Source organism: Phyllobates terribilis, unplaced genomic scaffold (assembly GCF_046119375.1).
Source record: "Phyllobates terribilis strain yellow unplaced genomic scaffold, ASM4611937v1 Scaffold_7__3_contigs__length_470593459, whole genome shotgun sequence".
Taxonomy (NCBI): domain Eukaryota; kingdom Metazoa; phylum Chordata; class Amphibia; order Anura; family Dendrobatidae; genus Phyllobates; species Phyllobates terribilis.
The window spans coordinates 438,335,536-438,351,105 of NW_027362767.1; the positions used below are offsets into that span (position 1 = coordinate 438,335,536).

At 43.9% G+C, this 15,570-nt stretch overlaps 1 protein-coding gene across 2 annotated transcripts in view; it reads left to right on the plus strand.

Moving 5' to 3' along the window:
- Positions 1-15,570, plus strand: part of LOC141155309 (connector enhancer of kinase suppressor of ras 2-like) — a 586,755-nt gene that overhangs the window by 552,781 nt on the left and 18,404 nt on the right. For both annotated transcript variants that reach the window (XM_073642150.1, XM_073642151.1), the window contains exons 14-19: positions 842-876; positions 2,618-2,666; positions 6,432-6,480; positions 6,631-6,809; positions 7,955-8,028; positions 9,304-9,375. In XM_073642150.1, coding sequence (XP_073498251.1) covers positions 842-876; positions 2,618-2,666; positions 6,432-6,480; positions 6,631-6,809; positions 7,955-8,028; positions 9,304-9,375 — 458 coding nt within the window. The remainder of the gene's footprint in view (positions 1-841; positions 877-2,617; positions 2,667-6,431; positions 6,481-6,630; positions 6,810-7,954; positions 8,029-9,303; positions 9,376-15,570) is intronic.

Consider the following 15,570-nt stretch of genomic DNA (forward strand, 5'->3'; position numbering starts at 1 on the left):
CAGCTCTGGAGTATAATACAGGATGTAACTCAGGATCAGTAATGTAATGTATGTACACAGTGACTCCACCAGCAGAATAGTGAGTGCAGCTCTGGAGTATAATACAGGATGTAACTCAGGATCAGTAATGTAATGTATGTACACAGTGACTGCACCAGCAGAATAGTGAGTGCAGCTCTGGAGTATAATACAGGATGTAACTCAGGATCAGTAATGTATGTACACAGTGACTGCACCAGCAGAATAGTGAGTGCAGCTCTGGGGTATAATACAGGATGTAACTCAGGATCAGTACAGGATCAGTAATGTAATGTATGTACACAGTGACTGCACCAGCAGAATAGTGAGTGCAGCTCTGGAGTATAATACAGGATGTAACTCAGGATCAGTAATGTATGTACACAGTGACTGCACCAGCAGAATAGTGAGTGCAGCTCTGGGGTATAATACAGGATGTAACTCAGGATCAGTACAGGATCAGTAATGTAATGTATGTACACAGTGACTCCACCAGCAGAATAGTGAGTGCAGCTCTGGAGTATATAATACAGGATGTAGCTCAGGATCTGTATTGTACTGTAGTTTTTTGTCTCTTCTATATATTACTGGATGATGGGACTTTCGTAGTGATTATAATCTTAGCTTCTCTGGTTCTGGGCTGTCTCTGTGGTTGGCCATTTATCGTTCTGGTTACATGTGACTTTTTTGTTGGTTTCTGTCTTTCGGTTCTTCACTTCCTGACATTGCAGACCCCTCTCGCCTGTCACTTTGTATCTATGATTCTGCTTCTTTTTCTCCTCCCATCACGTTACTAAATGTTTTTTCATTTTCTCCTTTGCAGAGAGCGGGCGACACAATCGGGGGCGACTCTGAGAGGTAATTCATCTTTATTATTATTTATCAGCCGCTCGCAGGATGTCAATTCAATGTATTACGGTCAAGAATACGGGGGAAGGGGATGGAGCAGAAGGGAAATAAATGGCCTAATACACAGATCAGCGGTGAAATAAAGATCATCAATATCCAGCTGTATAATAATGTCACCCTGGAGTGCCGAGCGCTCGCTAAATGTGATACATTGTGTATACATTGTATCTAAGCCGCCATCACTAGATACAGGGCTATGTATTGTGCTGTAGGTGTGAGGTGGTCCGGGGGCTCCACCTCGGGTGTTTTGGGGTCACCCCAGGGCAGCAGCTCTTGGGCTCAGCTCATTCTGTTTCACAGGTGTCCATCACTTGTAAGTTTCTTTAGGAAAGTTCTTATTCAGGGACTGTAAGCAGAGATCTTGAAAACTGTAAGGAATTAAAACAGAAAATGTGTCGGAAAATTGAGCAACTTTTCATGACACAAAGAATCTCATTTGTTTGATGGATCCGGGCAGAATTCTCCTTTCAGGGAATCTGGTCCAGATCTGCTGCCGGTTACATTGTACATAAACGGGGCGGATCTGACCATGAAATATTCATTGCTGCCATGATGGCCGTCGTTCTTTTATTGTCTCTCTGTCCCTGGGGAGATCACAAGTAGCGACTTCACGTCTTCCCAGATACGATAGTCGGAGGAGGAGCCGTGTGTTACAATGTTACAGTGGCGCTCCGCATCAATTATGGATCCCATCTGCAAGAGGTTTTCTCATTTCTGTCAACTTTACCGACTTCATTATTCATCAGATTTTCATGAAACATTAAGATTCCAGCAACAATTGTGCATCGAAGTTGTAACCAGACGGAGGGTCACATTGAGGGGAAAGGGATAAGGGAGGGATCTGACAGCACGTGAGGGCACGGGACAGGGAAGAAGGTCTAGATATCAATGCAGACTAATCATCACATGGAAAAAGCTCTGAAATAATTAACTTATCACCATATTCAAGATCTCTGCTTGCTGTCAGTCACTTGTAACATTCTGAAAAGCCATAGTAATCTAATGCATCTCACAGTTGAGGGTTTGTCACAGATGAATCTAGTCTAAACAATGCACAGCCTGAACCCCAGACTGATATGTGTTGCCTGCACTGATACATTGTAACAAACTATCAGTATAGGAGGGAGATTTGCCGTGTATATAGCAGAACATTGTCATGTCTGTATACAAGGGAAAAATTGGGATATGGCAGGTAAATGTCGCTCAGCAGATTAACACTTGGTCGGGGTGGAATTCCCCTTTAAGGTCAGTGATGACCGAGCAGCAACTTCCAGGTTCAACATAGAACGGATCGTATCTTCTCAGCCGGCGGAGCTGGTGACTACGGAAACACGAAAGCAGAAGTTCTCAGTCCTGGGAAAGTTTAAGCAAAACTCCGCTGTTATACTGACAGATAACAGAGAACAGCAGCTGAGATTGGCAGAGGCTAGAAATGAAACGTTTTATTTCCTGCGGCGCACTCTAATTGTACGCGAAGTGTAGTAACCGTCATCACTGCGTCTATTCTCCAGTCACATCCAGAGCTGCTTTCAAAACTCCACTCCCACAATGCTCTGCTCTGTAGTGACAGCTAAGAAGAGGGATATTTACTGCAGCTTTGGATGTGACTGGAGACAGGAAAAGGAAAAAGTGTTATTGCTGCGGGTCGTTTCTCTGGATGATTATTTATTTATTTTTCTTCTGATTTAAGGTACACGAGTTCTGCAGTAGAGCGACAAGGAACCACATCCATGAGGAAGGTAAAGAGGACGTCTGTTCTAGTGGTTCAGTGATTATAATGATCTGGTCACAGGCCGGAAAGGGCCCCTGTGCTAGAATATTACAAGGGCCCTCTGCAGTATTTATTGTCCTCACTTATATAGCGCCATTAATTCCGCAGCGCTTTACAGACATCACTGTCCCCATTGTGGCTCACAATCTACATTCTCTATCAGTCTTTGGAGTGTGGGAGGAAACCGGAGAACCCGGAGGAAACCCCCGCAAACAAGGGGAGAACATACAAACTCCTTGCAGATGTTGTCAGTGGTGGGATTTGAACCCAGGACCCCAGCAGTGCAAAACAACATTACTACCACTGAGCCACCGTGTACTAACTACTGAGCCACCGTGTACTAACTACTGAGCCACCGTGCTCATCATAATCCACAATGCCACCTGCTTTGGAGGTGGATGTGGCCCCGTTATCTCTCGGGCCCCTGGGCGGCTGCACAAGTTGCACCACTGATGTGTCTGCCCCTGGATCTGGTGTTAATAATGATCTGGTGATAATGATCTGGTCAGGAGCGGACACAGACAGATAAGGGCCCCATTGCAAGAACAATATATGGGCCCTTTGCAGTCCAATATCTCATCATAATGCACAATGTCACCTGCTTTGGAGGTGGATGTGGCCCTCTGACCTCTTGGGCCCCTGGACGGCTGCACAAGTTGCACCAATGGTCTTTCCGCCCCAGGATCTGGTGATTATAATGATCCGGTGATTATAATAGCATGGTATTGGATACTTGTTTGCTGCTGCACTTCCTTCAGACTCGCTGTCGGTCCGGTCCTCGGCGTCCAGCTGTGATCGGGCGCTGTGCAGGGAACAGCTCGATATGTCGGCACGTCCTCGGCCTCCATTGTGAAGCAGGAAGGCAGCACTAATGTGTTAAGTGCTGTTCAGCTCCGTACAGCAATTCATGCAGAAGTAGTTCAGTCTCGCTGGAAGGTCGACTAAAGGGAAGGAAAGAATGAAATCACAAGTGTCTTATGTAACCGGAGCGGCAGGTTCAGGGCGACTTCCAGAACCGGCATCTATCAGATCTAATCTCCGTCAGGACTTAAAGGGATAGGATGTGTCAGTGATGTCATCGCCAGGGGGCTGGGCTGACAACCTCTTACATCATGTGCAGGCGAGTTGTCGGCAGTAATAGATGAACGCTGCATTCATTTGCTGCAGCAGGTGTAATTGAGTCCTGACGCCGGTCCTCGTGCTTTCTGCCCCTCGCGGAGGATTTGGCATTCGCCGTCTAGCTGTAAGTTATTGTTATTACCGCGTCTGTGCTGTAATTCCGGGACGAGCGCAGCGAGCGGCTTCCTGCAGCGGGATCTCTTTATTCTCATTAGTTTTTCCTTCCGTCGCGTCGCCGGATTGATGTTCCTATAATGTATTTTGCAGATTAGATGGAAAGTGGCGCAGATAACGCCGGATAGATGGAGGGGAGATATCACACGGCGTCTGTCCACCCCGGGCTGCGACATAATAAAAAGAGCAATATTGTATCAGCGGGAAACAAAAAGGATTGATAAGGACGATATACTCCGCACAGAACGCTAAGCCGACGGTCCGATCATCCGCGGACGGATAATCCTAAAACCGCAGAAATACTCTAGAAATAAAAATGGCGCCAGCAGCGACCGATCCAGGCCTGTGGGGGGCACTAAAATCACTGCTCTTAACAGCCACAAGGGGGTGGTCAGCACCCCCATATTACAGCTCTCTGACAATCTCATATACAGACTGTGGTCCAGAACGTGTCCAGATTGTCAGGACGGAAGGCGAAGAGTTAAAAGTATCACAAGACCCAAAGATTTCAGGATCCGATCCGCACTATAGAACAAGGGGATCAACCCCGGCATGTCCTGATGGTGCAAGGCCATGCTGGGAGTTGTAGTTTCACAGCAGCTGGAGAGCTACAGGATGCAGAGCAGGAAAGAATAATGTGATGACAGGCAGTGTTGTCATAGTCCCGGCAGCTGCTCCTGGTATAATGTGACCGTTGACCGCCAGGGACTGATGGTGACCCAGGTCAATCCCCGCAGGAGTCGGGATAAATGTCTTCATAAACGGTTTACAATCTGCCGTCACTTTGAGAAATGCTCTCGTAATTGCGCCACTTTGGACGACTAAACAGGATCAGTAATTAACGGCGGCTTCATTGTTTGCTGTAATGAGCGGAGGATCCGCGGGAGATGAAGGCGGCTAATTAGATGCATCCGAAACGGCAAGACTCAGAAGAGACGCCAGATTCTGCAACAGATACCGAAGACTTCAAGAGCAGCGCTCCTCACAGCTCGCTCTGATCACTCAGTCGCTGACTATAATCTCCATGTAACGCGCAGTAACGGGGCCCTCCTGTACTGCACCTATCTTGTACTGGTCCCAAGACGCGTCGCATCTTACACTCCAGTCACAGCCGAAGCTGCATTCACAAATCTGCTGTTGCAAAGTCTTATACTCCAGTCACCTTCATTGCTGAACTCACAATTCAGCTGTTATATGATTTTGTATACTCCAGTCACAACCAAAGCTGAATTCACAAATCTGCTGTTATATAAAGACTCCACTCACCTTCAGAGCTGCACTTAGAATTCTGATATTATATAGTATTATACTCCAGTCATCTTCAGAGCTGCATTTACCATTCTGATATTATATGGTCTTATACTCAAGTCACAACCAAAGCTGCATTTATAATCCTGCTGTTATATCAAGCTCTAAAGTACAGTCACCTTCAGAGCTGCACTTACAATTCATTTGTTATATGATTTCCTATACTCCAGTCACAACCAAATCTGTATTTATACTCCTACTGTTACATCAAGTCTTATACTCCATTCACCTTCAGAGCTGCATTTACCACTCTGATATTATATGGTCTTATACTCCAGTCACAACCAAAGCTGAATTTATAATCCTGCTGTTATATCAAGTTTTATATTAAAGTCACCTTCAGAGCGGCACTCACAATTCAGCTGTTATATGATTACATATACTCTAGTCATCTTCAGAGCTGCATTTACCATTCTGATATTATACAGTCTTATACTCCAGTCACAACCAAAGCTGCACTTACAAATTTGCTGTTATATCAAGTGTTATACTCCAGTCACCTTCAGAGCTGCATTTATAATTCTGGTACTATGTAGTATTATGTTCCAGTCACTTTCAAAGCTGCACTTACAATTCTGATATTATATGGTCTTATACTCCAGTCACAACCAAAGCTGCATTCCAAGTAAGCAATTAAATCAAGTCTTATACTCCAGTCACATTCAGAGCAACATTTTCAATTCTTCTGCTTCCCCTTGACACCTGACCATGTGTTATCTTTTACTGATCCTTACCTTATGCTTTACTCCAATCACTTCCAAAGCTGTCAAAACGTTTGTCGCTTGCCTCTGATTAACTTCCCTCGATATCGGTTCAGATTGGCGCCACAAAGCCGTCACTTTACCCCCAATTTATTAGGCGTTTTAGAAACTTTTTGCACTTTTTATAAAGTCTCTAGAAAAAGTGTTGTCGTTACATGGACGCGTAAAATGCGGCATTTTTTATAACGCTGAGATCGGGTCAGCGCACAGCTCCACTTTAATCCACACTGTAATGTTCTCTGGTACCGAGGAAGTGACAGCATTATGAATGCAGCTCTGGGAGTGACTAGCGCATGAAACGTATCAGGAGCAGCAATAGACAGGTGAATGTCATTCTGTTATTACAGCTGCGTCTCTTTTCTCTCTCGCAGTCTTTCCATTACGCATCGCTGAGGGTCAAAACCAAAAAAAGGTCAAAAGGTAAAAAAAAAAAAAAGTCTTTAGAAAACTTCTTTAAAATAAATTCTAACGAGTCAGGAGGAGCGAGGACGCGGCGACTAGTAATCGGCCGGGGGAGGGGATATGTCCGATATCACCAGTGAATGAAGCAGAATTCCCCCTTTATTTTAGGAGGGTCGCTCACGAGCGGCAGCAGCAGGCGGCGGATTTCCTGCAAAGACCTTGGACACGGCGACTGCGAGGGCTGGCTATGGAAAAAGAAAGACGCCAAAGGATACTTCACGCAGAAGTGGAAAAAGTACTGGTTCATCCTGAAGGACTCGTCCCTGTACTGGTACACCAACCAGAACGTGAGTAGCTGCCGCACGCAGGGCTCGCACTCCGCCGCCGAGGGGCAACTTCACCACCTTGTCCTGCAATCATCACAAATCTGCAACAGTTTTGGAGAATTGTAGCGAAATCATTGCAGTTTTGCAACAGGTGAACCCCGGTGGATTTGGTGGCTCGGAGTTCTGCAGATCCTAGCAAGGTGAATGGGACAAGTGCCGGAATTTCTGCATCAAATCCATTACCTGTGAATTCTCCTATCAGAGTCTGCCGGATACATTAGCCTGCAAAGTCTAAAATGTGCATTTTGCTGCAGATTTGTATTGGATTTTGCTCAAGATCTATATTGAAAAAGGAAAATCCGCAGTATAAATGCACAACAGGCTGCAAGTGTTACAATCTGCGGCAGAAAAATCCTGCGCCTGAGGCTTTGTAAAATCCCAGTCATTGGCATTGGGATTTGTTAATCTGGTGGAGAATCTGCCGGCAATCGGCCACTCGTGAATGTGGTCTAAGGGGTTAAGCAGTGCTCTGCAGGGTTATTGGGGGGGATTTACATGGGGCTTTTTTCACTGGAGTTGTCACATTTTTCTGATGCATTTTTCTTTGATTCAGACTTTCCAGGTGAAGCGCAGATAAGAAATGTACAATTGATTATGATTGATTTTGGTGCAGATTTCGTGCAGGTTTCACGCTAATGTCGCAGCCAAAACAATGATTGGATTTTATGGCAGAAAACTGCCGCACATCTGATAGTAAATTCCCTCCTATGAACTCAAAGAGGATCTCCGAATAAAATGAACAGATCTGTCAGTATCAGCTTGCTGACAGTTTCCACATATATTTTATTTTAGGCTGCAGTTAAGTTTCTGCAAAAAAAAAAAATAGAGCAAATTGACCACATTGAATGGTTATATTTTGTGAGTGCAGCAAAATCAGCTATAAAATGTATGAAAACTGCATGAGGACAAGTCTCCAGCTCCTCCATGCTGACAGATCCCCTCCATGCAGAAAACGCACTCTGCAGTCAGATTTTATCAGCCTTGCATTACTCTAGTTACATCCAGAGCTGCATGCACAATCCTGCTGATTCCCGGGTGTGGTCACTCTGATGGGAGTGATGGTCCTTTGTTTCGGCAGTGGATACATTGTTGCTTTCTTCCTCCAGGATGAGAAGGCAGAAGGTTTCATCAGTTTACCAGAATTCAGGATAGACCGCGCCATCGAATGTAGGAAGAAACAGTGAGTACCAAGCGAAATCGCTGCGATCGCAGGCAGCAAATAGTCACAGACGCGGATTATACCGCACAGGGAGGAGCAGGCTCCCCAGCAGCACAGAGTATTTCAGGAGAGAAGTGAGCTGATCTGGTGGGAGGTCTGTGATGGAATATTATACGGTGAAAGTGGGGAGAGTGATTATTGAAAGGAATGGGATCTGCAGCAGCACAGAGTATTTCAGGAAAATAGTGATGATCTTTTGGAGTTGGGGTGATTATTGGAAAAATCAGGAAAACTAATTTTATATTAGGGAACAAATACATAAAGTATATACAGTATATAGTACAGTGACATTGAGGGCACGGGCTGTATGTAGGGAGCACCAGATCATGGGTTGTATATAGGGGGCGCCAGATCCTGGGCTGTATATAGGGGGCGCCGGATGCTGGGCTGTATATAGGGGGCGCTGGATGCTGGGCTGTATGTAGGGGGCACCAGATCCTGGGCTGTATATAGGGGGCGCCGGATGGTGGGCTGTATATAGGGGGTGCCGGATGCTGGTCTGTATATAGGGGGCGCCGGATGCTGGGCTGTATATAGGGGGCGCCAGATCCTGGGCTGTATATAGGGGGCGCCGGATGCTGGGCTGTATATAGGGGGCGCTGGATGCTGGGCTGTATGTAGGGGGCACCAGATCCTGGGCTGTATATAGGGGGCGCCGGATGGTGGGCTGTATATAGGGGGTGCCGGATGCTGGTCTGTATATAGGGGGCGCCGGATGCTGGGCTGTATATAGGGGGCGCTGGATGCTGGGCTGTATATAGGGGGTGCCGGATCCTCGGCTGTATATAGGGGGTGCCGGATGCTGGGCTGTATATAGGGGGCGCCGGATGCTGGGCTGTATATAGGGGGCGCCGGATGCTGGGCTGTATATAGGGGGCGCCGGATGCTGGGCTGTATATAGGGGGCGCCGGATGCTGGGCTGTATATAGGGGGCGCCGGATGCTGGGCTGTATATAGGGGGCGCCGGATGCTGGGCTGTATATAGGGGGCGCCGGATGCTGGGCTGTATATAGGGGGCGCCGGATGCTGGGCTGTATATAGGGGGCACTGGATGCTGGGCTGTATATAGGGGGCGCCGGATGCTGGGCTATATGTAGGAAGTGTGAGATCCCAGGCTGTATGTAGGGGGTGTCAGGCTGTATCTAGGGGCGCCAAATCCAGACCATCAATTCTGTGTTTCCCATTGTTCCTTTGTTAGAGACTGAGATAACAAGGATTTTGTGTTTCTCGTTCCAGCGCCTTTAAAGCATGTCATCCGAAAATAAAGAGCTTCTTCTTCGCCACGGACTGTGTGGAGGAGATGAACAGGTGAGATAAAGAGCGTCCCGCGACTCTTCTCTGGGTTCCATGAGTTTGTTGCTTTGGATTCCATCCTCATTTTCTGTTTGGCAGCTTGTTGCATTTATCTGTCTGTGAATTTACAAGTGCATCTCACTAAATTAGAATATCATCAAAAAGTTACTTTATTTCAGTTCTTCAATACAAATAGTGAAACTCCTATATTATATAGAGTCATTACACACAGAGGGATCTATTATATAGAGTCATTACACACAGAGGGATCTATTATATAGAGTCATTACACACAGAGGGATCTATTATATAGAGTCATTACACACAGAGGGATCTATTATATAGAGTCATTACACACAGAGGGATCTATTATATAGAGTCATTACACACAGAGGGATCTATTATATAGAGTCATTACACACAGAGGGATCTATTATATAGAGTCATTACACACAGAGGGATCTATTATATAGAGTCATTACACACAGAGGGATCTATTATATAGAGTCATTACACGCAGAGGGATCTATTATATAGAGTCATTACACACAGAGGGATCTATTATATAGAGTCATTACACACAGAGGGATCTATTATATAGAGTCATTACACACAGAGGGATCTGTTATATAGAGTCATTACACACAGAGGGATCTATTATATAGAGTCATTACACACAGAGGAATCTATTATATAGAGTCATTACACGCAGAGCGATCTATTATATAGAGTCATTACACACAGAGGGATCTATTATATAGAGTCATTACACACAGAGGGATCTATTATATAGAGTCCATTACACGCAGAGGGATCTATTATATAGAGTCATTACACGCAGAGGGATCTATTATATAGAGTCATTACACGCAGAGGGATCTATTATATAGAGTCATTACACGCAGAGGGATCTATTATATAGAGTCCATTACACACAGAGGGATCTATTATATAGTCATTACACACAGAGGGATCTATTATATAGAGTCATTACACACAGAGGGATCTATTATATAGAGTCATTACACACAGAGGGATCTATTATATAGAGTCATTACACACAGAGGGATCTATTATATAGAGTCATTACACACAGAGGGATCTATTATATAGTCATTACACACAGAGGGATCTATTATATAGAGTCATTACACACAGAAGGATCTATTATATAGAGTCCATTACACACAGAGGGATCTATTATATAGTCATTACACACAGAGGGATCTATTATATAGAGTCATTACACACAGAGGGATCTATTATATAGGGTCATTACACACAGAGGGATCTATTATATAGAGTCATTACACACAGAGGGATCTATTATATAGAGTCATTACACACAGAGGGACCTATTATATAGTCATTACACACAGAGGGATCTATTATATAGAGTCATTACACACAGAAGGATCTATTATATAGAGTCATTAAACACAGAGGGATCTATTATATAGAGTCATTACACACAGAGGGACCTATTATATAGAGTCATTACACACAGAGGGACCTATTATATAGAGTCATTACACACAGAGGGATCTATTATATAGGGTCATTACACACAAAGGGATCTATTATATAGAGTCATTACACACAGAGGGATCCATTATATAGAGTCATTACACACAGAGGGATCTATTTCACGTGTTTATTTCTGTTAATGTTGATGATTATGGCTTACAGCCAATGAAAACACAAAAGTCATTATCTCAGTAAATTAGAATACTTTATAACAACAGCTTGAAAAATGTTTTTAAAATCTGAAATGTCTGTTCAGTAAATGCCTCAATACTTGGTCGCGGCTCCATGTGCATCAATTACTGCATCAATTACTGCATCAATGCGGCATGGAGGCGATCAGCCTGTGGCTGCTGAGGTGTTATGGAAGCCCAGGTGGCTTTGATAGCGGCCTTCAGCTCGTCTGCATTGTGGGGTCTGGGGTCTCATCTTCCTCCTGACAATACCCCATAGATTCTCTATAATAGATTCTCTTTGGGGTTAAGGTCAGGCGAGTTTGCTGACAATCAAGCTCAGTGATCCTGTTGTGTGTAAACCAGGTATTGGTACTTTTGGCCGTGTGGACAGGGGCCAAGTCCTGCTGGAGAATGACATTTCCATCTCCATAAAGCTTGTCGGCAGAGGGAAGCATGAAGGGCTGTAAAATGTCCTGGTAGACGGCTGCGCTGACTTTGGTCTTGATAAAACACAGTGGACCTCCACCAGCAGATGACATGGCCCCCAAACCATCACTGATGGTGGAGACTTCACACTAGACCTCCAGCAGCTTGGATTGTGGCCTCTCCACTCTTCCTCCAGACTCTGGGACCTTGATCTCCAAATGAAATGCAGAATTTACCTTCATCTGAAAACACCTTGGGTCACTGAGAACAGTCCAGGTCTTCTTCTCCTTGGCCCAGGTAAGACGCTTCTGGCGTTGTCTATTGGTCATGAGTGGCCTGAGACCAGGAATGTGACACTTGTAGCCCATGTCCTGGATACGTCTGTGTGCGGTGGCTCTTGAAGCAATGACTCCAGCAGCAGTCCACTCCTTGTGAATCTCCCCCACAAATGTTTGAATGGGCTTTTCTTAACAATCCTTTCCAGGCTGCGGTTATCCCGGTTGCTTCTGCACCTTTTTCTACCACACTTCTTCCTTCCACTCAACTTTCCATTAATCTGCTTGGATACAGCACTCTGTGAGCAGCCAGCTTCTTTAGCAATGACCTTTTGTGGCTTACCCTCCTTTTGGAGTGTGACAATGACTGCCTTCTGGACATCTGTCAAGTCAGCAGTCTTCCCCATAATTGTGGAGCCTACTGAAACAGACTAAGGGAGCTTTTTAAATGCTTAGGAAGCCTTTACAGGTGTTTTTTTGTTAATTATTCTAATTTACTGAGATAATGACTTTTGTGTTCTCATTGGCTGTAAGCCATAATCATCAACATTAACAGAAATAAACACTTGGAATAGATCCCTCTGTGTGTAATGACTCTATATAATAGATCCCTCTGTGTGTAATGACTCTATATAATAGATCCCTCTGTGTGTAATGACTCTATATAATAGATCCCTCTGTGTGTAATGACTCTATATAATAGATCCCTCTGTGTGTAATGACTCTATATAATAGATCCCTCTGTGTGTAATGACTCTATATAATAGATCCCTCTGTGTGTAATGACTCTATATAATAGATCCCTCTGCCTGTAATGACTCTATATAATAGATCCCTCTGTGTGTAATGACTCTATATAATAGATCCCTCTGTGTGTAATGACTCTATATAATAGATCCCTCTGTGTGTAATGACTCTATATAATACATCCCTCTGCCTGTAATGACTCTATATAATACATCCCTCTGCCTGTAATGACTCTATATAATACATCCCTCTGCCTGTAATGACTCTATATAATAGATCCCTCTGCCTGTAATGACTCTATATAATAGATCCCTGTGCGTGTAATGACTCTATATAATAGATCCCTCCGTGTGTAATGACTCTATATAATAGATCCCTCCGTGTGTAATGACTCTATATAATAGATCCCTCTGTGTGTAATGGACTCTATATAATAGATCACTCTGTGTGTAATGACTCTATATAATAGATCCCTCTGTGTGTAATGACTCTATATAATAGATCCCTCTGTGTGTAATGACTCTATATAATAGATCCCTCTGTGTGTAATGACTCTATATAATAGATCCCTCTGCGTGTAATGACTCTATATAATAGATCCCTCTGCGTGTAATGACTCTATATAATAGATCCCTCTGCGTGTAACGACTCTATATAATAGATCCCTCTGCGTGTAATGACTCTAAATAATAGATCCCTCTGCGTGTAATGACTATATAATAGATCCCTCTGTGTGTATTGACTCTATATAATAGATCCCTCTGTGTGTATTGACTCTATATAATAGATCCCTCTGCGTGTAATGACTCTATATAATAGATCCCTCTGTGTGTAATGGACTCTATATAATAGATCCCTCTGTGTGTAATGACTCTATATAATAGATCCCTCTGTGTGTAATGACTCTATATAATAGATCCCTCTGTGTGTAATGACTCTATATAATAGATCCCTCTGTGTGTAATGACTCTATATAATATAGGAGTTTCACTATTTGTATTGAAGAACTGAAATAAATTAACTTTTTGATGATATTCTAATTTAGTGAGAAGCACCTGTATATCTCAGATCTGTGACGTGTGCGGCCGGAGATGATGCCGGCGTTTATACGGTATAATGACTTATTCCAAATACTCTATATTTGGGTACAATGTGCCTTTAAGGAACCCCAATAATCGCTTTTTTTCCGTGCGTCCATTTAACTCTTATGCTGTATCATGGCGCCAAGTCTCTGCACTGCGGCCGTCTCTATGATAGGAGATTGTGTCACCCGGAGCGATGGCGACGGCGGCTGCAGCGCTGCCCTGCGGGATCCGGGACACTGACTTTGTTCTGCAATATGAATGTGTCCTGCTGCTTCTCAGGTTCATATCAGAGCCGCACATCCCGGCTTATACATAATTGATTTCCCTGATGTTTAGCTTCAATAATTGTGGAATTATCATTTCATAGAAAATCTAATTACTATATTTCATGGATTTTGCAACAGAAAAGGTCAATGGGCAGTTACCCTGCAATAGCCAAATATCTTATATTATACCCCAGAGCTGCACTCACTATTCTGCTGGTGCAGTCACTGTGTACATACATTACATTACATTACTGATCCTGAGTTACATCCTGTATTATACTCCAGAGCTGCACTCACTATTCTGCTGGTGCAGTCACTGTGTACATACATTACATTACTGATCCTGAGTTATATCCTGTATTATACCCCAGAGCTGCACTCACTATTCTGCTGGTGCAGTCACTGTGTACATACATTACATTACTGATCCTGAGTTACATCCTGTATTATACCACAGAGCTGCACTCACTATTCTGCTGGTGCAGTCACTGTGTACATACATTACATTACATTACTGATCCTGTACTGATCCTGAGTTACATCCTGTGTTATCCTCCAGAGCTGCACTCACTATTCTGCTGGTGCAGTCACTGTGTACATACATTACATTACTGATCCTGAGTTACATCCTGTATTATACTCCAGAGCTGCACTCACTATTCTGCTGGTGGAGTCACTGTGTACATACATTACATTACTGATCCTGTTCTGATCCTGGGTTACATCCTGTATTATACTCCAGAGCTGCACTCACTATTCTGCTGGTGCAGTCACTGTGTACATACATTACATTACTGATCCTGAGTTACATCCTGTATTATACTCCAGAGCTGCACTCACTATTCTGCTGGTGCAGTCACTGTGTATATATAGTCATGGCTGAAAGTTTTGGCGTCCTTGAAATTATTTCAGAAAATTGAGTACTTCTCCCAGTTTTGTTGTACAAGTGTTTATTTCCTTTGTGTGTATTTGAACAATGCAAAAAAACATAGAAAAAAAGGCAAATTGGACATAATTTCACTCAAAACCCCAAAAATTGGTCAGACAAAATTGTTGGCACCTTTCCAAAATCGTCAGTAAACAACAAGCATGTGATGCTCGTTCACACTCACCTGTGGCAAGTAACAGGTGTGGGCAATATGAAACCAGATAAAAAGTGGAGACGTTGCCTCAATCTGTGTGTGCCACAGTAAACATGGAGAACAGAAAGAGAAGAGAACTGTCTGAGGACTTGAGAACCAAAATTGTTGAAAAATGTCAACAATCTCAAGGTCACAAGTCCATCTCCAGAGATCTTGATGTTCCTTTGTCCACGTTGCGCAACATAATCAAGAAGTTCATAACCCATAGCACTGCAGCTAATCTCCCAGGATGTGGACGGCAGAGAAAAATTGATGGAAGGTTGCAACACAGGATAGTCCGGATAGTGGATAAACAGCCCCAATCAAGTTCCAAAGAAATTCAAGCTGTCCTGCAGGCTCAGCGTGCATCAGTGTCAGTGCAAACTATCTGTTGACATGTGAATAAAATGAAACTTTATGGCAGGAGACCCAGGAGGACCCACTGCTGACAGAGGCATAAAAAAGCTAGACTGCAGTTTGCCAAAATATACATGAGTAAGCCAAAATCCTTCTGGGAAAGCGTCTTGTGGGCAGATGAGACCAAGATAGAGCTTTTTGGTAAAGCACATCATTCTACTGTTTACTGAAAA